A 22,401-nucleotide genomic window follows, 5' to 3' on the forward strand; every position below is an offset into this window, starting at 1 on the left:
TCAGAGGGAACTTATTTCCTTACATTTACAAAAGTTCCTTAAACTTTGACACAAAGTAAAATTTTGATGATAATAGTTTTGTACTTTTATTTTGTTGCAAGTTGTTGAATTCAGGAGTTTTACTTGTAAAATTGTAGTATTTCTATATTGAGGTATTGCTACTTTTACTTAAGTAAAAAAAGTAATGTAATAATAATATTTTTATTATTATTAATAATAATAATTCCTCCACCGCTGATAAACACGTGTATTTATTTATTTATTCTTTGTATTTCATTCAAACACATTTGTTGTTGTGTCCAATAAGCGCAGTTTTCCTGTACGTCCGGTAAGTAAATTAAGCAAATTACAACCGCGCGAGCTCATTGGCTCGTGCTCGAAGCTCCGCCCCAGAGCTCTTCCAGCGCGTGACAGCCGAGGAAACCCGAGACACTGACCCCGACGGCCGGTGCTGCGCGTGCTGACGTTCCTTGTGTATCTCAGGAGGTCTTATAGGAAACTCACCTGGCTGTCGCTGATGGAGACCAGACAACAAGGTGAGTCCGCGTCGGTTCGTGTTCAAAACAAACTCTTTATTTCTCACACACAAGTTTAAAGAAAGTCGCTGCTGCTTGTGGTCAGTGTGCTGTTGGTCAGATAATGAGCAACGGAGGCTGCCTCTGTTTTGGGATAAAAGGAATGAATATATCAGCCAATAGCCCACTGGGAAGCTCTGTAGTGGAAGTAGTGCAGAGAGCCCCTCATTTATAGATTAATTATTGATTTATTGAATTATTAATTCTTGCAGCTTGTGCTCTTAAACATGTCCGTGTTTCTAAAATGTGACTTTATTTATTTATTTATTTATTTATTTATTTATTTATCTTCAATGACCTTCTATGTGTATGCTACTGTCTTTCTATAAAGCTCTCTGATGCCATTAGTGCTGATTGAATAAACAAATAACCAGACAGGAAGACTTGGCCAGTGTCCTGTAGGTTTGTGTTTCTGTTTGTTCAAGACATCATGGAAACTCCAGACCAAATGAAGTCTTGTGGCTGGATACTGTTTCCTGGCTCTGAGGCTATCTGGTGGTCTAATGCATGAGCTGTCAGGTATTTCTGGTATTTGTAGAAGATCAGCAGCATGCCAGTTTCCTATTGATCTCCTGAAATCAATTTAATTGCCCTCTTATCCACACTTGGTTTCCTGCATCTTCCTCTTTCGTTTTGAACCCCGCTGAACCCAGAGGTTTTGGGAAAAGCTTTAATTTTAGATTTGTTTGTTTTGAGATTAATTCATTAAAACTCATTTAAGTCATTTTAATTAATTCATGAAAGATTCTGTAAAGCCTGCAGCATGAATGGTGTTTACAGCAATAAAAATACCACATGTTTATGTCCTTATGTGGCTTTGAAGGACATTTTAACCCTTTCATGTTGTTGGATGTTGGTCTGCAGTTTGAAAGAAAGTGTAATATTTGAGGCTGTTTTGAGGCTGACAGTGACGGGAGCTGCTGAGAATTCATATTGTTGTTTGATTCAGTCAGTGTTTACTGAGGAATGGGAACAGGAATGACTCCCAGATCCGTGCAGTCAGCAGGATGAAGGCGGTGTTTGTGTATACAGGTAGTTAATTGCTTTCCTTTGCATTCCAGGTCTGAATATGTATGGCTCACTGGGAGTCAGCAGGGCAAAACGCTTTCAAACGCTTCCTTTTTTAAACCTGAACTTGATGAAAATTATGATTTGCATTTATAATGGAAAAATCCTAAAGGTTTGTAATCAACCGAGGTCTTAAAAATGCCTGAATGAATGAATATTCGATACAGTGTGTACAGTGTTGTTGCTGTTCGGCCTTACTGCGGGCAACTTGGCCTCCGGTTCAATTGATTTTGCAGCCATATGACCATCCCCAGGTCTCTGATTTAGCATAGCCACATGACCAGTGGGCTAAATGGGAGTCTTGTGACCAAAGGCATTCCACCCCAGGAAAACGGGAAAGGGGGGAGAGAAACAGGGAACGGAGAGTAAAGAACGGGAATGTTAAAATGTATATTTGTTACATATTCTGCTGTTGATTCAACAGCAAACCAGACAGCCTATGAAATACATTACATTGGGCTAATGAGTGCAGCTTTGTCTGTTATTATCATGAGAGAAAAAGAACCACAAAGGCACTCATCACCTGCTTTGGTGGATACTGTGGTCCACTGAAGTTAATCTTCAAGATCTTAAGAAAGGAAAGGTTCTTTGGAGTCACAAACATGATGTTTCTTAGAAATAAATGTTATGTAAACTTGCTACTTTAGTGATCTTGTCATTGTCTATTCATGTTTATGTTTTACACTGAAATCTTTGACCCTTTTTCTTCCCTGCAAAAGCGGTTTAGCAGTCAGTTTTACCACAAGTCAAACCAGAAGGAAACCACTGTTAGTGAAACAACAGTGTGCTTATGTTGGCCCGCTTCTTCCTGTAGTGCCTGAGTATGGTGTAATGAGATTTCGTCAGCAACCAGAGAACTTTGATTGCTCAATAATCTTGGATATCCTTGCTTAATTGTTTTAAAGTTAAAGATCTTGTTGTTAACTCTGCATGGCACAGATTTGCTCCCTGGCGCCGGGTTTTAAATAGAAGGAATCAGGTATATCCTGTTTAAACAGCTCCAAGATGTCCAGATCTGTGCCACAAAAGGGTGACATGTCAGATTTCCTGTTCCTGTGTAAATGCAGACTCAGATAAGCTGCCTACAGCAACTCCAGTAATGAAAAAGACTTCACTATTATAACGTTACTGACAGCGCAGGGATGGACACTGGAAAAACACCAAATCTCCCAGGAGCGGTGACGTGTGTGTGTGTGTGTGTGTGTTTATGCATGTGTATATAACCCGTTTTCTTGTCTCCTCTCGCCCTGCTGCCTTGCTCTGCTGCAGAGTTGTACTCTAGTGTTCTGAGTGATGCAGTGGTGGACTGGGGCAGCATGGGCCCTGGAGAGGAATGGGTTAACTCAGCCACAAACGAGGGAGAGCAGGGTAAGACTCAACTCTCCCAGGTAGAAAAAAACATAAAAAAATCCAAACTGAATCAGAGGGTGGAAAATGCTGCTGCACAACGGATCGCATCACAGGAAGTGACGTCAATGCGTGTGCGTTTCGTGACATCACCTGTTGAAGTGACGTCACTGACCTGGGGGTGTTTGAAGAAGTGCAGCAGCGTTTTTTCTTCCTCGTGTGATTCAGTGCGGATTTAACTAGTGATGGTCAGGAGAGTGGGTGAGTGTCGTCTGAGAGCACGGACAGCAAGGCTGGGATCACTATGAAATAAGATAGAAAGTGCCATTCCTAAAATTGTCAAAACAGAAGAGAAAAGAGAGAGACATTTGGTATTTTTGCTTGACTTATATTATATTCAATTATCAAAGTTGTTTCTGTCCATATCGATACAAATTTTAGAGGGGAAGAATCCACCGATTCCTAAAAAGGTGGCAGATAAAGTGAATTCTTGAGCTGCACCAATATCACGATGCAAAGGGACACAGACGGCTATAAATACTTAAGTTAACTATTCTTTAACATGTTCACAAATTTAATGTATAGGCTACATTGTCAACCAATTCTATAAATGAATAAATACAAAACAAAATAAATAGTTAACATCAGTAGTGTATCATATCAGCACATATAGGATGACAGATACGCCGATATCAATACGATACCGATATGGCTGCGATAGGCCGATATTGGCCGAACGATATATATCTCTCCAGCTAATTGACTTATTACTTCAGCTTTACTCCACAAAACGTTCAGGTTGGCCTTGATCAAAGTACAGTTAATCCAAGTCCAGATGAATATTTAATACTCTGTTAATGGCACTTAATTGAACTGTTTAGGGATTTCAAGTAAGACTTTAAATGTTGGATTCATTAGGTAATAAATCTGAACATAAGAACATAGTTTGTCTACATTGTCTACAGATGAATAACAAATATAACTAATTTGCTTTGTCATTAGATGCAAAAATGTGCTGTTGGGCCGCTACTGACACCCACCTCCTGCCCTTTGTGCAATGTCTGTGTAACCTGAAGCTTTAAAGGTTCTGTTAGTGTAACCTGTACCCAAATACTGGAATAATACTTGTGTTCGTTTGGGACACTTTGATTTAACAAACCATGTTATGATTTTCAATCATGTGAGCACAATGGAAAGAGAATAATCTGAAGCTCTTAAAATTAGATTTAGACACAGGTTCCCACAACCAGACAGCCACAAAGTGAGCTAATGAGGACTAGCTTTATATTGTACTTTAGTGGCAACAAAATAAGATTTTGAATGCCACATAGAGTAGAATTAGCATATTGTAGCTGTGGGAGTTTGATCCATTGTTTACTCTCCCAGGAGCTCAGACTTCTCTCTTTTAAGACTCACTAAACAGGTGGCTCTCTGATCTGTTTACAGACGCTTCCTGTGTGCTGAAATCTCAGTGCTGGTTTCACATGGCTCATCATCAGACTTTGCATTTTTTTTTGTCAGTTAAGCTAAAAAAGTCATTAAAAGCAGACTCATCACTTGCAAAATAAGATGAATCATGCACTGTTTTGTCTAAGATATACTGAAATACATTCAACTGTTACTGTGCTCAGGTTTGAGTCAGGGTATGTTTTACCCCTCTGGCGAAGAATCGGTTAAAAGGAGCTCATGTGGCGAAGACTTGGCTCCAGTGGCACAAAATGGGGAAAATCTGACAGAATGGGATAAAACTTCACCATCAGGGGATCAGTGGGGTCAGCCATGGTCTCAGTCTGACAACTGGGTCATGTCCACCACTTGGGACATGCAACTGAACAGCACAGGTGAAGAGAGACATAGACTACAGCCTGTAGAACAGACAATCTTTTACTTTGGTTAGACATTTACTTCTTGTAAGAACTGACCTCTGTGGCAACCTACAGCCACACTGGAGCTAAAGCTGCCACTGAAGACACTGAGGTCAAATCCTTTGTGTTTGATATCTAGCAGCATTAAGGATTCAAACCTACTAATAAAAAATAGTGTGAGTATATTAACTGTACGCAGATTTAGGTATTGTTAGACTTAATATTTTTAATTTTAACTAACCAGTAAATTACACATCTTACTTGAGCTTTCTAATGTAATTTTATTTGACATTTGACCATAAAATCTCCACTGGTATAAGTGTATGTCTGCATAGACGACCTACATATGAATAAATCACAGTAGCTATAGAGTATAATGTCCAGGTCTGTTTAATTGCAGCTCCACAAGCTTTTCCTTCTCTTAAATATATTAAACTAGTTGTAATCTGTGATACTTTGAGAAACTGAAAACATCAGAATTCAATTAAACTAAGGACTGTACATTGAATTAGTCCAGTAACTGATGTTGACATGTGAAAGGGGAGAAAAAACAGGAATGGATATTGGTTGTGGTGGTTACAGATTATGGGTCACCGAATGCCAGTGTTCAGTGAATGAACATCAAATCTTTATGAAAAATGTTCAACCAAAGTGAAACGTTGCCTTAAAATGTAATCGTGACCCTTACTGCCCTAGAACATGATTAACTCCTACGGATAGTGTACACTGGTTATATACATGAGCATGACAAATTCAGTGCTGAATAATGTTCACTTGTTTAAAAGAAACAAACTGATAATAAGATGAGTTAATAAGTTGCCTGTTTACATCGCTTTAAAATGTAGCCTGTGTAACATGAACTAGAAATTCTCATTGATCCACCTCCCAGTTGGGTAGAGACATCAGGACCTGAGCTTTGTGTCTGACTGATTTCATGCAGTGAACCGTGACTGAGATCATTAACTTCACATTTCAGCATTCTTACCATTCCAGAGAATTGGAAATGGTACAGCAGTGTATTATAGTACAAATGACAGGGACCATCTTTCAAAACCAACATAAAACTGTGTGTAACTTTATTTGACATTTGACCGTAAGATCTTTAAACAATGTTGGCACTATTCCATGTCCTCTAAGAAGTGGCTAACACACTGTGCCTTTTGTTTCCAAGGCATGTGACTCTCACTATTCTTACATACATTTTTCAGACACTGAAACTCCCATAACACACAGACACAGCCTGTTCTGAATTTAAACTGGGAAAAAATGCCTTCATGTCATGTCAAACCATTCTGTTTTAATTATTTTATATTGTTTAAGTTTAGTGAGCATGCACATTAGCTAAAAATAAAGCTTCCTTATTGTACTATACTATTATAAAACGTGCGTACGCTTAAAAAGTAACCTGCCTTAGCTAAAAAGAAACCATTTGCAACATGCTACTTATTTAGATAAGTATGCTAAATTTAGCACCAATATGGTCACTCGTCATTAAAGGAAAAAAACGAATATTGTAACATTACTTCGAAATGAATTGAAGTAGAAATGCTGTGCTGTGGATGTGTGCCTTCTTAGCATGTTGCATCTTGAGTGCCTTTTAATGTGTTATGTTTAAGTTAATTAATGTAACAGTTAATAGCCGTCTTTCTAAATACTATCTAATACTGATAGACACTGGTAGACAGTATTTAAATCAGTGCTCTCCCTTGCATTTCTGGCATCTCATGGCTTTGTGAACATGAGAAACAACTTGGTCTGAGTTCACTTAGACAGACCTGAAAAGCTTCCATCTCAGCCACAGGGGTTTAAAAAATCTGATTGTCCTGCTGCTGTGTGATGTAGTAGCAGGAATAGCTTCCTGCTATGTACTGGTGCATGCTGTGCTTGAGTATAGTGCTGTAAGCTACACTTTTGTGAAGAGTAAGTGTGTTTGCTGCATGTAGTGATGCATCCCTTTCTTAACCGTAGATTTTGAAGTATTGAACTGTGAACAGAAGTTTGGTATAGTTATAACTATTGTTTTGGTCAGTCTTGACTAAACTTACTCTGTCGTCACCTGTCTTATAATGCTGCCACGTTAAGAGAGAGGACACCTCACAGCAGGTACAGTAATCCTTCTCATTTCAATTCTGTCAAAATTGTGTTTTCTAGATGCAGTTTACATGCAAAACTTTCACAGGTCCACTACAAACACAGTGACATGATTACCTGCCTGTATTTGCACTTCTCGGTTTGTGTACGCAGTCATCCTGCTGTTGCCTGGTGCTGTGTGGTTCCTGTCTGACCTGATTTGCCTTCCACAAATACGAGAACTCCTGCAACAATACGCGGCTAATCAGACGAAAATGATGTGTAAATCAGTTGTTCTCCTTTTACTTTTAGTCTTTGTCCATGTTTGTTTCATTCCCGCAAATTACAGTTTTGTGTGTCATCTATATAATAATGCCATCATTGCGGGCTCTCGACTTTATCTGCAGAATAATTCAAGTTATAGAAAGAAATACACAAGCCTGAAACCTAATGATGGGCTCAATGTGTTTCTGGTGTCAGCTGATGTCGGTCAGATGACAGTGTTTGTCAGATTTGTTGCTCTGCATGAATGTTTTAATCATAGAGATGCTTCATATTGACTTTTTTTGTTTTTTGTTTTTTCTTAGAAGTGCATGTAGTGGTATAGCCTGTGCTGGTGTGTGTGGGCGTGGCCGTGTAATTGTGTGTATGAGACACAGTGCTGTTTCCAGAAGTAAATACAGTGCGGAACGAGTATAATGAGGTGTTTCTGTGAGAGGCAGAAACTTCCCCCTCAGCTGGAAATATTATGTTCTGAAATTTGTTTTCTAAGTCTGTGAAAGAAGGTGTTTTCTATATAAAACTGCTTTGCTTTATTACTTTTATTACTATTTTTTATATTCTGTTATGCCTCTGATTTCATAAACGCTGTCATACCCTTGTTTTTTTATTGGGAATAGGTGTCAAGGCAAAACATAATTTGTTTAATTTTGTCTCAAGTAGAAGATCTCCTGTTTTATTTGTTCTGTCAACCACTAAAGTCCAATATTGCAACTTTAAATTCAATATGACCTCAGAAACAGCATCTTGTTTGTTTGTTTGTGTGTGTGTGCGGCAGTCTGTAGTGTCCGTCATCAGAGCTAGAGCAAGATAATCCACATCAGTTAATCCAGATTAGAGCACTACAGGCTGCAGCCACAGATTACATAACAGTCAGACAGAGTGAGACGCAGTCAGACATACAGACAGACAGATACTCAGACATAGAGGCTGTCAGACAGCTTGCAGCTCACAGATACATTTTAGAAATCCAGAGATCTTAAGTAAAACAGTGAAGGTCAGAAGCACTTGTTTCCTTTGACGTTGCATCTAAAGTACAAGATAGTTCAACTCTTTATTAACACCAATAAAAATACATTACATTCATTTGTTGGACGCTTTTGTCCAAAGCAACTTACAGTTAGAGGATTCATAGGAGCAAGAAGTTTATGACAATCTGATGCGTTTGATCCGAGGAGTTTTATAGTGCCTGGCTATAAATGAGGGAGCTATTTTAATCAAATTACTACTTAAATTCACAGATCTTTCTTTCTTTCCTCTTTTCTGTTTGTGTCTCCTTCACAGTTTTACAGGTCACACAGAGGTTTTATTTTAATTTCACCGTGTGTGTGTTTTATTCAGGTTTTCTGGACTCTGAGCCATTGAGGGAGGCTGATGAAGATTTTGTATCAGAAGTCAACTTAAGCAACCCCATCATGACAGACGAGGAGAGAGAGGAGATTCAGCAAGAATTAGCTAAAGTATGTCCACCCATGCACGACCTCGGGCTTAGAAAGAACAAGTAGTGTCGATATCACGAGGACAGTAAATGGACGAGTGCCTGTTAAGTAGCTCTTTTTGTCCTTTTTTTTGTGTGTATTTCCAGCTGGAAGAGGAGATCAGCACACTGAAGCAGGTTTTGTTGTCCAAAGAGAAGCAGCACGCAGACCTCAAACAGAAACTGGGCATCACTCCTCTGAGCGAGCTCAAAAACAACTTCAGCAGGGGCTGGCACGACATGCAGACCTCCACGGCGTACGTTTGCTGGTTTAACTGAGTCAAAGTGAAGAAAAGAAAGTGTGTGTGTTCGTGTCCATTTGTGTGCACATGACTGAATGGCTTGCCTGTTTGCTGTCAACATAGATGCCCTTCACAGGACTCACACACACAAGTAAACACACACACAAAGAGCAGGTTGTTGGTTTTTTTAACAGCTAATTTTGTGCCATGCTCCAAACTGAGTGTCTGTTATAAACACAGATATCAGAAACCCAATTAAAAAGACATAATCCTCTGCTCCTGGCTGCACAGCATGTTTGTTATCTTTGTTGTGCTCCGCGTAACAGAAAATCATAAACCTGATTTAAAAACACATCCAATGGCTACATGTTGCTAAAGGCTATTGTCGACACACAATTAGCTGAACACGTCCTGTCCATTCTAGGAGAAACGATAATAATGTTTTATCTTGTATGCCATTTTCTGAACTCTTACATGCCAATTAAATTCAATGTTCTCTGCCATGGCTGCCAAGGAAAGTTCAGCTTGGGAGTTATGGAAGATGTGTACAATTGCAATATAAAATCATATATTCTTAGGGAACTTATTTGGGGGGGAAAGCAATACTAGGTCTTAAAGCATGTTTTGGTTAAAACTATGTCCATTTAATTAAATTGTAACCATGCACTACATTCAGCAGTGCAATCACATGTACCAGTAATTGGCCAGTGTTCCATTACAACTTTATAACTTAATAACCTTCTGATAGTTGCTAATTAATCTATTTCTTGTCATTCTTCGTTGTAAGACATTTCTATTACAAATTAGTTGTTTATTTAAAACCATAATCTGTCACATAGCCAACATTGTCTGCTCAAATTGTCAAAGTTTCCCCACTTGCTTGCTAGCTAACTGGACACTTGGCACTTTTCACATTGTATGTGTTTGACAAATTAATGTTCAATGAAATATATAACAACATAATGTTAAATGAGTCAAGTCATTTAATCAAAGCTCGACTCAAGTTGTTGATTTTTTTATTACTGTTTGAAGGGTGTACAAGTATGTCTGCTTATGATATGGTAAAAGGTTTGTTTCTGTCTTTATATAACATGGTAAATACAGATGTAGCAAATACATATACATTTCCATTTTATCCCATCAATTTCCTGTTAATTCCCATGAAAAGTTTCCACCTTAATTATTCCTGGAATTTTGCAACCCTACCCATAGCCATGACATTAATATCTTAAACTGTTGCCTGATTATTCAGATAAAATAACCAGATTTTTACTCCGTTATCATGACTGAAATACATCTGTAATGTTCCTCCGAATCAGGTTGGACGAGTAACATTTTTTTGCCTTTTAGTGTGCAGAAGAATAACCTAATTTCCTCATCAGAGCCATGAGCTATGAGCTCTTACCCAAACACCAAGAGACAGAGAGGAGCAAGAGGATAGTCTCTAGAGGCCTCCCTTTTTATCCAGTTACACTTCACCCCAGCGATCACTTTACACACACAGTCGCTGTCCTCATGTATAATGAAGTAGTGTGACCAGAGGAGATCATACAGAAACTGGGGAACACAATGTGTAAACACCACCAAAATAACTGGTTTAAAGATCCCCTCCAGACATGTTTTTATATGTCTTGATCTGCTCCTCCTCCTCCCTCGTTAAAAATCTATAAATATGCAGATTTTGTTCATTTCGTAAAGTTTTCCTGCTGGACACAAGATGTCTCCTTCTTAGCTGTAAAGTCCATTCTCAGTGTGTGTGCACTGGTGGCTTCAAGTTTCTACATCACATATAAATTACATACTGGACCAGGATTTGACTTACAAACTAGTTGTGATGTGCGTGTGCGTGTGCGTGTGTGTGTACCGTAATGACGTATTTTAAATGCGCCTTCTTTATGTCTCAGCTATAAGAAGACATCAGAGACGCTGTCCACAGCAGGACAGAAGACCTCAGCAGCCTTCACCACACTGGGCAGCGCCATCACCAGGAAGTTCGGGGACATGAGGTACACAGCGATGTCACATCAGATTATTTAGTGTCGCTCACTTCAACACAGGGTTGGAACTTTTACCAATGTCAGCTGCATTTACTGATAATATATTATGTAAATAGTGTGTGGTCTTTTACAGCCATGGTTGCCCTTTCGCCTATCCTAAAGGTCTATCAACACATTTGCATATTCAAACCTATCATAACCCAGCCTACCTATTCCCCACTGATGCATTTTCCACTTTTATTCCGATTCACAGACATGTTTTTATTTGTGCTACTCATCCCCGTCCTCAGAGAGCAGAGTTTTGACTCTTGCTTCTATCCAGCTCAGGGGGAAGTTGAGATTATGTAAGCCCACATTAAGCTGCTTTCTGTGGGGAGCTGAAGAGCCCAGAGGCAAAGTCTGTCCTCCTCAGTCGCTTTCTCTTTCTTGTTCCGTCTCTTTGCCTCGCTGTCACTCTGTGTTGCTCTGTTTGAGATGCTGAAAGTCAACCCAAAGTGTGTTCGGCTGCATTGTTCTGCGTGTAAATAAATAAAACATTTGTGTGTATGACGACAGGAGAGAGCTGTGGGCCTGTGTGACTTCATGTATGTGCGGGAGGAAGAAAAGCTTTCTAAGATTGGAAAACAAAGCTAATTGGAGAGAATTAAAGACAATTGTAGAGGCAAATGGTGTATTGTTGATTTTGGCTACACTGCAGCTTATTATAATTTTGGAATATAAAGTTCAGAAAGGAAACAATGCATTATCTTTGATTATTCCAGCATGGTTGGTCTAGAGTTACTGTTCCCTCGAAGGTATGTCCCTGTCGTTTATGGCTCATGGTGTGCAGTTTTGCTTTGTATGCACATACAGAAAGCATGTTTGTATGCATTTGCTGTGGATTGTGTTTGAAATGTGTTCTTGCATGTCATTTCGTCCTATCAGTCAGAAATATTCAACAACTGATTTTCTCTAAAGTGATGCAAGCGTATAAAAATGTACTTATATCTGCCTACCTGTTCCACTGTCTTATCGTGGATTGTGTGTAGTTTGTGTAGACACTGTTTACTATAATGATTCTCATTCGCAACAACAAAGAAAAACTCATATTTTAAACTGTACATGCAAAGGTGAATGTCACTTTAGAGAGGATAGGATCTATCTATCTGATATATTATGGACAAAGTAACAGAAAAGCTGATTTTATCCTTTCTCACATCAAATCAACCATAAATATATCAAATATTTGTATTTGTGCACACTTTGGAGAGTGTTTCTGTGTCACCACTGTTAATTCTTTCATATTTCTCTTTCAACAACTAACTCTTTACTCTAGTGTGTGTGTGTGTGTGTGTGTGTGTGTGTGTGTGTGTGTGTGTGTGTGTGTGTGCGTGCGTGTGTGGGTGTGTGAGATCACATAAATATTTTGTGTACAAAATGTTTGGTAATCATTCTTTTTTATATATTGACTCTGGGTTTTCTTTAGGTGTAAGTGTAGATAAGATTGTGTATTTGTAATGTTTAACTTCAGTAGACCATTTAGATAAAGTGTAGTTCAGGACAGTCTGGTTCCCACAGTAGTTTTGTACACTTGCTTTGAGTTTAGAGATATAAGGTTGTTAATGGCATATTAATATATAGCATATTGCCCAGTGGCAGTTCACTTTTCATATAGAAATTGTTTGTATTAAAAACATAAATGTTGAGATCTGTCAAAGTATCTTAAAATGTTTTCCCTTTTCCTCCATGCTCCCCAAGGTCCAACTCTATAGGGTAAGAATCACACAGCTGATTACATTAGTTGTTCCTGACTAAGGAGTCTTAGGCAGCGAGTCTTAACTCAATACATCTCAGTCAGATCAGCTGATAGCGCTAACCGGTTGGTACAGTCCGCTGAGGCTGGTTGCAGTACTCAGTCAGTCAGTCAGGTGGTTCTTGTCTCAGCTCAGAATCAGATCTAATTGATTTTGGTCTCTGACAATAAATTCAAGTCTCAATGATTAATATGAACAAGGTGTCATGAACTGTCCTAGCTGCACGAAAGTGTTACAGTTAAGCTAATACAGGCTGAGATTGATTTCACTTTTGAGCAATAATTAATTTTATTGAACAGATGGTTGAAGATAGATGTACTGAATTAAGTGTGAGCTGCAGTATTTTATGATATCACACCACAGAATAATACCCTACACATTTCTCTCAATTCCATCCTCTAATAGTGGCTGTGGGGCTGACTCTGCATGAGCACAATATCAAAAGAAAACAATGATTTCTCTGGCTAACTCTGTGGGTCAATGCTGGCTGTGTGTGTGTGTGTGTGTGTGTGTGTGTGTGTGTGTGTGTGTGTGTGTGTGTGTGTGTGTGTGTGTGTGTGTGTGTGTGTGTGTGTGTGTGTGTGTGTGTGTGTGTGTGTGTGTGTGTGTGTGTAAACTGTACTAATCATTAACTCCTCTCTCACCACGCTCCCCGGGGATAGCTACTCTATCAGACAGTCTATGAGCATGCCCACCATGAGGTAATCACACTGTGCTTGCTTGCTTTTGTGTGTGTGAGTCAATTTATGTGTTTTTTCTTTGTATGACGTCTTTTTTGTCATTTTTAGCCACAAAAGTCGACCTTACTCTGATTTAGACAAATTAATAAAAATAGTTCAGACATCAGGTACAGTGCAAAAGCAAACTGTTTAAAAGAATTTCTCCAATAGGGGATTAATAAAGTAAATCTTATATCTTAAATCTTAATGTGTCCCCTCCATTGACACCCATTTAGTTATTGGCTGAGTGGTAATAAGTTCATTCTGATGCTAAAAAACCTGGGAAAAGTTAAAAACAGATGGTATTGACACCTGCTTACACCCCCTACTGATGTTTTTTTTGCCCTTTTCATACCTCAGTTCACACAGTCACAATGTATGCCATTAATTAATACTTAATGTGTGAAGTAATAAGCTATTGTTTACAAGGCAACACATGTAAATACAGTTATTTTAGAAGGAAGGACATTTGTGACTTCCCCGTATTGTATGTCAGGAAATAGTTGAGCCAAATAATGTTCTAAAATATGAATAATATAGTAGCCTTTCTTTCTTTCTTTCTTTCTTTCTTTCTTTCTTTCTTTTTACAGAAACTCTCCCAGCTTCAGGTCTTTTGAGGAGAAAGTTGAGAATACAGTGTCCACTATCAAGGTAAACAGTGTGTGTGATAGAGAGTTTATATGACTTATTTCAAGGTGTTAAAATGTCATAAAATAATCTTTTGAAAGCATGTTTACTATTCTTTGTTATTTTGGTTTTCTGTATCTTTGTAAATTGACTCAATGTCATTGTAAATGAGGGTCGTCCCTCAACTGATCTCTCGACTATAAACAAAGGTTTAATGAATGTATATAACCGCAGGGCATCTGACTATTTGCTATTGATTAAATATTGACAGTCACACCTAATGAATAACATGCAAACTCTGCTTTGTTTGGTAGTAAACTATGAAAGCCACACAGAGAAACTATCTCTGAGTGTTATAAAATGTGAGGGAAGCAGAGAGAACAGAGCTATAATCTGGGTGTAATTGCTAGCTTACACTCTGGCTCTTACAGCTTGTTGGTTATTTATATTCACACTGATCCTGATGCAGCCATGGCAGCAGCAGACCTCCATCCTTTGTCTGTACTTCTGCGATAGCCACTGTAAAGACCACTGTCTGATTTAAGTGTGTACAGAGAAGTTAGATTCTCTGCTGTTTTGTGACTGTTGCTCTCAAAAACACTCAGAGGCATACTGCAGTGTTCAAACAAAAGCAGTTTAAATTTGTAGTTTACATGTCAGCTTTGGTTACGTATTTTAAAAATGTAAACATTGCTCTCATCCTCTTATTTGCTCACTGGCTGTGTCTGAGAAAGTCTTTGTAAAAGTCTGCCACCTTGAGTCTGTTCTACAGCAGTGCAGCAAAGATGTAAGTCATGATTCAGAGATGACAGCCTATTTTATTTTTCCTGCATGTTTCATAGACAAAGGTTGGTGCTTCGGAGACCGGAGGCAGCTTTGAGGAAGTCCTCTCCTCCGCAGCGAACGCCAGCTCTCAGGACACTCCCACTAACACCTTGACAGACAGCTCTGAGAGGCCGTGTTAGAGCTGCATCCGCACCATGAGGCAGGTTTTCAACCAGGAACTCTGATCACTGCTGTATGGCAGCACTTATCTTACTCAAGGCTCTGACTGAAATGTTACAGAATGCTTTTATCTGATGCAAACAATCCCATATATGTGAGTAAGTCTCTTAACAATTGGAATTTCCTGCAACCCTAAATGCTTTGAAAGAAAATTGGCACCATTTCTTGTTTGGACTAGATTTGTCCTAAATATTCTAAAGCAGCAGCTGTCTACCTTTATTCTGAAGGATCAAGACAGCTACCTTTGATTGTGTAACACCTATAAGTGGACATGGTTGATCTTTTTGTTGAAGGACTCTCCTTCAGTGAGGTGGATTTAATCAACCTGCCCTCCAGTGGCCTCCAAACCATGTTAAACCACAGATGCTGGATCAGATGGGGTTGAAGGGGAGAAGCAGTGAAGCCTTTTGTTAGAAAATGGTGAAATGAAAGGAGGATGAGCAGAATCCAAGAACCAAAGCCTTGTATTTCTGGCCTGTATTTTCTTTCTGTCACTTACTGTAAGTCGAGCGTCTCATGGTTTGGCTCATGTAGTTACTTCATCACGAGTGGAAAAACTCAGCTGTCAAATCCCAGCTGGAAGTCCTCACACACAAAATGAGAGGTTATGAATTCCTTCTTTGTTATGTAAATTCAGCATAAGTAGAAACAGCCTTGTTGGTGCAGTATCCAAAGTCTACACCACTATGACTACTTTCATACCAAAAAATACAAAACTACATCCTTTGGTTATTATTAGAAATATATGTGTTTGATTTAAAAAACAATTTCAACTACTTAGGACTTTTTACCAAAATGTTTTAAAAAGATTGTATATAACCCAAGAAGTATAAATTATTTTACACTAAGACATGAGATTTTGTTATGGCCGATTTGTTAAACACACACGTTGCTGCTGACTGTTTGGGTTGGGGCCTATTTGAATGCTGGATCATACGCTCACTTATTCAGTGCATTTACACTATAGGACAAACTAGTCTATAGGAAGACATGAAACAATGTTTTTGCCATGTGCAGTGCAGGTTTCCATGTGTAAATGTAATAATGGAGTTTATTTTTGTTTTTCTCTTGACTGCCAAGAAACAGGAAGTCAAACAGAATCTTATTTATCACTTTGGACAATTAAATCTGATGCTGGAGATTAGAAAATAAATAAAAAATGCCAGAGCTGCACGGCTGTACCTCTGAAAGTGCTGAAGGTAAAAAGATTTGAATCTGTAGAGATCCAGATAACATTAAAGTTTACCATTTATCCTCGTCACGTCCCCTAAAAACGTAATGTCTGAGTCATTTTAGATAGGAGATCTGATGCCTAATGCTGTGTAACTGATACGGAATATCTAACATTAATATAACATCAGACTGTAGCAGTAGCTGTAAAACCACCCTGGACTGTAATGTGATCCTGAAATCCAAGACATGCTGTTACTTACTAATCTGATTTTTAGCTTCCTTTTGCAGAACTAACCCTGTTCAATGCTGAAAGAAAGAATGGACTTTTTATTACTTATCTATAAAAAGGTTGGTGCCACAAAACATAAAAAATCTGTTTTCTTTTTATCTTTTCAAGAACGGTCTCTGTGTCCGCTGCATAACTTTGCCATCAAAGTAATGTTGTGTTTTTAATATATAATCTGTTTTGTGTTTCCTTTTTTTTGTCATATTGTCTTTCATGTGATTTTATTTTCTTTGCTGTGGTTTGAGAAGATGCCCTGGATCATTTCATGTTCAGTTCAGTCTGTTCATGAAATGTATTTATTAAAATTCATGTCATGAATCGTGTAATGAAAGATCTTTTGTAGCAAGAAAAAGTTGCCAGCACTGATCTTTTACCAAATAACTAAACTGATGTCTGTCATTGGAAAATAAATTATAGTATATATTTTACATGTGCATATTGAGTTGGGTTGAAATACAATTGAACTGAACTGAAAAGACCTTTTCACAAAAAACACACCAGAAGGCAAAACTGTGACACTGAAATAAAATAACATTGTGTTTAACGTATTCATCTGTATTCATACAACTAATTACACGTCGTTATAAATAACAGTTTTTATGGTTGATGTATCGATATTAAAACTCGTCTAAACCAAACTAAATATCACAATTGACTGTTTTTACAATAAACACTGAAAGCTGTGACTGAACTTGTTGAATAAACAGATAAAACAACCAAATGTAAAGTAGTAAAGGTGGAATAATGTGCAACTGAAGTTCTATGCAACATACTGAAAATAATTAAGTGCTCATTTGCCAGCAGTATTTCTATAACCTATTTTACAAAATCTGTATATTGTACAGTAAGACTGTATCAGAAAATGCATTAACACTATTTACTAACTGTGCAGCACCATTGTTACATTTTCATAGACAGATGAATGATGTAACATCTGCCAGATAATATATACATATATATAATATGTCAAAATGTAATACAGTGTATTTCTTGATGGATTGGACATCTACAATAAAGTTGGAACAGTTTCTATACATTAATAAACAGTAACTAATAATATATATAATAATAATGTGTGAATATTACCTGGGAAATTACATGTTTAGCAAATGAGGAGAAGTTGAAACTCCCAATCTACAGTTTTCCACACTAGCTTCTGATCCTGTGACGTGTTTGTGCATCCTCATACACATATTCTGTGTTACAGTCCAGCGTCTCTGTCCCTCCACTGAGGAGGTATTTGTGTCGGTTGCAGTCAGGAGGAGGTGTGTGAAGTTGTACTTGGCTGTGAAGATGTTGCACCAGCTGCCTGCGAGTTCCCAGAATTCTTAGTTTCGTCCGTTTTAGTCATGTGACATCCTCTCTCTTCATTCAAAGAGCTGATAAGCTGGAGCACGTCTGGGTGGTGGAAACGACCTGAGAAAGAACAATGTAAGTAACAGCAACTGATCAGTGATATCAGTGAAATACAAATGTGCATTTGTCTCTTTGGTCTGTTACCCATCAAGGAATAAAGGACAATTATTTATCATTGTACAACACAAGTTGTATAACGAAATGAACGTTTGCAGTTCTTTCATGCTAGACACACAGAAAAAGATAATACAAATAACACACACACACACACACACACACACACACACACTTCCTAAAACTCTGCACATGTCAAAAATAGTTTTTAAAGGACATGAGGCCTAAAATGACACCAAACAACAGTAATGTGTGCTGGCTTTTCATTTTGAATTAGAGGCACAACTCTGGATTATTTACTGTTGTTCTGTTGTTTCAAATATAATAAGAAACTACTTTAGTTGCTACAGTATACGTATACACCGAATAAAACAAAGGAAACGTGACGCCAAAGTGTGAGCAACTTAAAGGACCGTGTAAAATGTTGTGGCATCTATTGGTGAACCAAATGAAAACAGCTCAGCCTTCAAAGCGTACAGGAGAAACTGCGGTGGCCATGAAACGAGCAAAAAACGCGAAAGGCCCAATCCAGAGTCAGTGTTTGGTTTGTCCGTTCTGGGCTACTGTAGAAACATATGACGGCTCATCATGGCAGCCTCCATGGAAGGCGGACCGCGGCGTCTGTAGACAAAAACAGCTCATTCTAAGAAAAGGAAAAAACACTTCCTATTTTCAGGTGATTATACTCTAATAAAATCTATAAATATCATATTCCATTTCTGCCAACAGATCCTCCTAAATGTTACACACTGGACCTTAAAGTGATGAGACCCAGTGAAGTGGGGAGGAACAGACATGAAATGCAGAAGGTGACGCACTGGAGACGTACCGTTGGTGGAGTCAAAGAACTCCTGCAGTCTTCCCGGCGTTCCCTCCAGCTCCTCGTACTCATGAGCCTGCAGGATCATCTCCAGGAGGTCAAACTGTTTCACCAACTTGGCCTCTGGACTGCTCTGAGTCTCATATTCCTGTAGATGAGAGAAATATGTGTCTGCTCTTCAGTTGGTTCAATTATTATTATTATTATTATTATTATTATTAGTGTTCAGCTACAGGGTCATACCTCCCACAGTCCATAAATCTCCTGTTTGAGTCCACCAGGCAGAAGACCTGCCAGGTGTCTCATCGCTTCCTGAGAGAGAAGTGAGGAGAAGTATAATCCATCATCATCATCATCATCATCATCATCATCATCACACACAAACAGAAATACTAGCATCTAGAATAATACATTAATAGTAGAACAGGACGTATCAGGATGAGACTCTTGTGTTTGGATCTGCTGTGAGCGACCGTGGCCACTTGCCTCTTCTCGCCTGTGTTTCTCTGCTTTACTGATGTTGTCTGATGGAGCGATATCTCCCACAATGCACTCTGCCATGTCATGAACCAGGGCCAGCTTTATGCATCTAAAAGAAGTGAGGAGAAAAATGTATGAGCATGTTAAAGCAACAAAATAATTGGACCACGCTGCATAAGCAAAGTGGAAATCTTTGAAATGAAACAACAGCTGTTTGGTCATCAAATTAACGTCTACTCAAAGTAATTAGTGTCCGTTGTCAGGAGATACTAGACAGTAACTTTCATTTTTTGGGAAAAGTTTCTTCTAGCTGTGTGAGTGGAGTACCTGTCCTTGTCCACTGTGGGGTCAGTGATGGTCAGAGACATCATGGCCATGCGGTACATGTGGTCTGATACGCTCTCTGGTTTCTTCACGTTCCTGTACACCCAGCCGGTCCGCGGGACCCTCTGCAGGTAACGTCAGCCACAACACACAACTCATCAGTGGCACAGAAAAATCTATCTATCCTTAAATATTACGTCTCATGACTTATTCCACCAGCTTAGTGAGACAGTTTGTGTTTGTAGAGACTAACATCACTGCAGAAAATCAGTGAAGATTTTTTGTTTGACTGCATTTTCCTTTTAGTCTTACATGTTGGCTAAAATTGAATAATACAGTAATCTTATAAGACATTTTTTAAAGCTAAAATTCCCTTGCTCCAGCTTCTGGAAGGTGAATATTTTCATAATATAATAAATTGAATTTATTTAGTCGGTCAGACAAAACAAGACATTACCATGAGCTCTGTAAACTCTGTGATCGACCCCATTAATCAGTTAATTAATCACTTAATCTATATAGATTAATGTTATTCAACAATGAAAGATTGTTGGTTACAAGTTAAAATCAACATTGATATTTAATCTTACAGCCAAAGTAATTAAATTATGTGTAATGTTAATTATTAATAATGTAATATTTAGCATCACTACACAGAGCCAATACAGGGTATTGTCAACTGTATGTTTTTATATATATATATATATATATATATATATATATAGAGAGAGAGAGAGAGAGAGAGAGAGAGAGAGAGAGACAATCTCATATATCAATATTTGCCTAAAAAAGCCCCCAAATGAAGACATTTCAACTAACAAACATGTACATATAATGTACATTACAGTGGTACATTAGTACAGCATTGAATATTAATATCTAAAGGTGGCATTATTATTTGGCATTTCTAAATATTCTATATTAATTTCTCCAAATACGTGTCACTAAATGATATGTCTTAATGATACATTATTCAGTCCAGACAGGTAAAGGTGAAGTTACACACACACACACACACACACACACACATTGTTGTTTATTTTTGGACAGGGGAACAAATAAGACACTCTGGCTCCAGAGCAGCAGCCTGAGTGTGGGGACAAGTCTTACTTTTAGCTGACCGATGAGTTTCATAAATTGCAGCATATTGCTCACGCCGGCTGCTGTCTCCATGGTGGCCGCCATTCTTGTCCGACCGTTGACCCGGATACTGTTTGTGCTGATGTAGTAGCCCAAAGCTGCCGCTAGGTGGTCGCACTAACCACACAACGAGCTTATGTGAAAACAAACGGTTGGTTTTTTTTATTTTACTGTGGCGTTTTTAATGTTTACATCGAGATAATATTCCACTTGATACTATTTTGTCCTCAGTTTGGGCACGACATTTTAAATTATTTGCTAAAAGCACCGAAGAGAGATGGCAGTAATGCGACAAGGGAACATGTAAATGACACGAAGAAGAAGAAACACCGGAAGTTAGAGAAGCGGGAGATTAGAAGACGTAAACAAACTTTTTTGTCGGCGTTTGTCTCTCTATCTCTATCTCTATCTCACTCTATCTCTCTCTATCTCACTCACACACACAAAAAACATCAACGAAAATGCTGAACAAAGCGCCCAAATTAAAACAAACAGTTAAATCTAAAATGAAGAGTAACATAAACGTGAGGCCGGCGTCGGAGGCAATGGTAGGTAGCCGACGATGTTTGTTCCTACTGTTGATATATTGACTGTCAGCGTTGTGTGTGGCTAACATTAACTAGCCTCTCTCTCTCTCGTCTCTTCTCAGATTGAACTGCTAACACTGCTGTTTTTAAACAGCCTGGCGGAGGAGGCGAAGGCCAAAGCTTTTGAAGAAAAATGTGCAACGATAAGAGCACAACATCTCAAAGCAGTGTCCAAGGTCAGTTCAAAGAGGGCTCAAACGACACAAACACACCGTGAAATAAATAGTTACTGACAGCTGCATCTGCGTTATTTCTTCTTCTAATCACAGCTACTTGTGTTACTTTCATTATCAATTAACTAATTTACAGTTACCTATTAATCGTTCGTTCTTTACATTGTCAGAAAATAATAAAAAACATGTGCATCACCATGGTGATGTGTTCAAAATCCAAGTTTTTCCGTCCATGTATTGTGAAAACGGATATTACAGCGCTTGTTTTAGTCCTGAGGATTTTCCGATGATCCTATATTATCTCATTAAAATACCAAACTAATCGTACATTTTTATTTCATAACGTTTTTTGTTGAATGCAGTGTTTCTTTTTTTATTGGTATGGTCTGAATATACAGCAAGACAACTGAAGTGTCTCAGACTATAAACAGGCACCAGTAGCACACATTATGTATATTTTTCTTTTACAATTGAAGTCTAGTGTTTATAACTTTGTTAATGAGTTTTGACAATGTAAAGTAAGCCACTGTGATCAAGGGTGATGTTTTTTGTAAATATCCTTTCAAGTAAATTTAGAAAAATCTCTGTATTAAAGGATACAGTCATTGGTAGGTGTCTTAGTTCCTGATTGGAGTCTGAATAAATGTTTGTTGAAGGCTGACGCAACATCAGAGAGATTAACTACTGAAAACTGTTAAAAATACACAAAGTGTTGGAATCAATGAAATCAGTAAACAGCATGTTGTGCAGTAGAGGTTTTCTCATGGAGCCTTTACAAATTTCATATTTATATTTCTAAACAAAATGATATTGGCTTGTTAGCTTTGTTTCAATTTAATCAAACATTACAGGACTGAAACACACACGAGTGAAATCTAAAATTG

General features: G+C 38.2%; 2 protein-coding genes across 9 annotated transcripts; one reads left to right on the plus strand and one right to left on the minus strand.

Moving 5' to 3' along the window:
• The first annotated feature begins 407 nt into the window (after nt 1–407).
• tpd52l1 (tpd52 like 1) lies at nt 408–17,071 on the plus strand. Of its 8 annotated transcripts, XM_051408595.1 has the most exons (12): nt 408–536; nt 2,913–3,011; nt 4,622–4,831; nt 6,938–6,958; nt 8,546–8,664; nt 8,790–8,938; nt 10,828–10,929; nt 11,682–11,714; nt 12,658–12,672; nt 13,376–13,414; nt 14,023–14,083; nt 14,902–17,071. In XM_051408595.1, exons 1-12 carry the CDS (start codon nt 518–520, stop codon nt 15,022–15,024), a joined length of 990 nt encoding a protein of 329 aa, XP_051264555.1. In that variant the 5' UTR covers nt 408–517; the 3' UTR covers nt 15,025–17,071. The 8 variants fall into 8 exon arrangements, with proteins under 8 accessions (XP_051264555.1, XP_051264560.1, XP_051264563.1 ...); XM_051408596.1 differs by lacking the exon at nt 11,682–11,714 and having other exon boundaries at nt 409–536; XM_051408598.1 differs by lacking the exon at nt 4,622–4,831 and having other exon boundaries at nt 411–536.
• hddc2 (HD domain containing 2) lies at nt 16,945–20,844 on the minus strand. The gene is made up of 6 exons (XM_051408606.1): nt 20,728–20,844; nt 19,621–19,742; nt 19,300–19,402; nt 19,057–19,125; nt 18,823–18,961; nt 16,945–17,939 (listed from the first exon to the last, which is right to left on the minus strand). The coding sequence occupies exons 1-6, from the start codon at nt 20,800–20,802 to the stop codon at nt 17,779–17,781; spliced, it is 669 nt and encodes a 222-aa protein (XP_051264566.1). The 5' UTR covers nt 20,803–20,844; the 3' UTR covers nt 16,945–17,778.
• Between the last annotated feature and the right edge of the window lie 1,557 nt (nt 20,845–22,401).

Source organism: Dicentrarchus labrax, unplaced genomic scaffold (genome assembly GCF_905237075.1).
Source record: "Dicentrarchus labrax unplaced genomic scaffold, dlabrax2021, whole genome shotgun sequence".
Classification (NCBI taxonomy): domain Eukaryota; kingdom Metazoa; phylum Chordata; class Actinopteri; family Moronidae; genus Dicentrarchus; species Dicentrarchus labrax.

Coding starts and splice junctions, on each gene's coding strand:
- hddc2 (XM_051408606.1), bottom strand. CDS start 20,802: ATGGCGGCCACCATGGAGACAGCAGCCGGCGTGAGCAATATGCTGCAA. Junction 19,743..20,727: donor AACTCATCGGTCAGCTAAAA/GTAAGACTTGTC, acceptor CGTTACCTGCAG/AGGGTCCCGCGGACCGGCTG. Junction 19,403..19,620: donor CCCACAGTGGACAAGGACAG/GTACTCCACTCA, acceptor CACTTCTTTTAG/ATGCATAAAGCTGGCCCTGG.
- tpd52l1 (XM_051408595.1), top strand. Junction 3,012..4,621: donor CACAAACGAGGGAGAGCAGG/GTAAGACTCAAC, acceptor TACTGTGCTCAG/GTTTGAGTCAGGGTATGTTT. Junction 10,930..11,681: donor AGGAAGTTCGGGGACATGAG/GTACACAGCGAT, acceptor TGATTATTCCAG/CATGGTTGGTCTAGAGTTAC.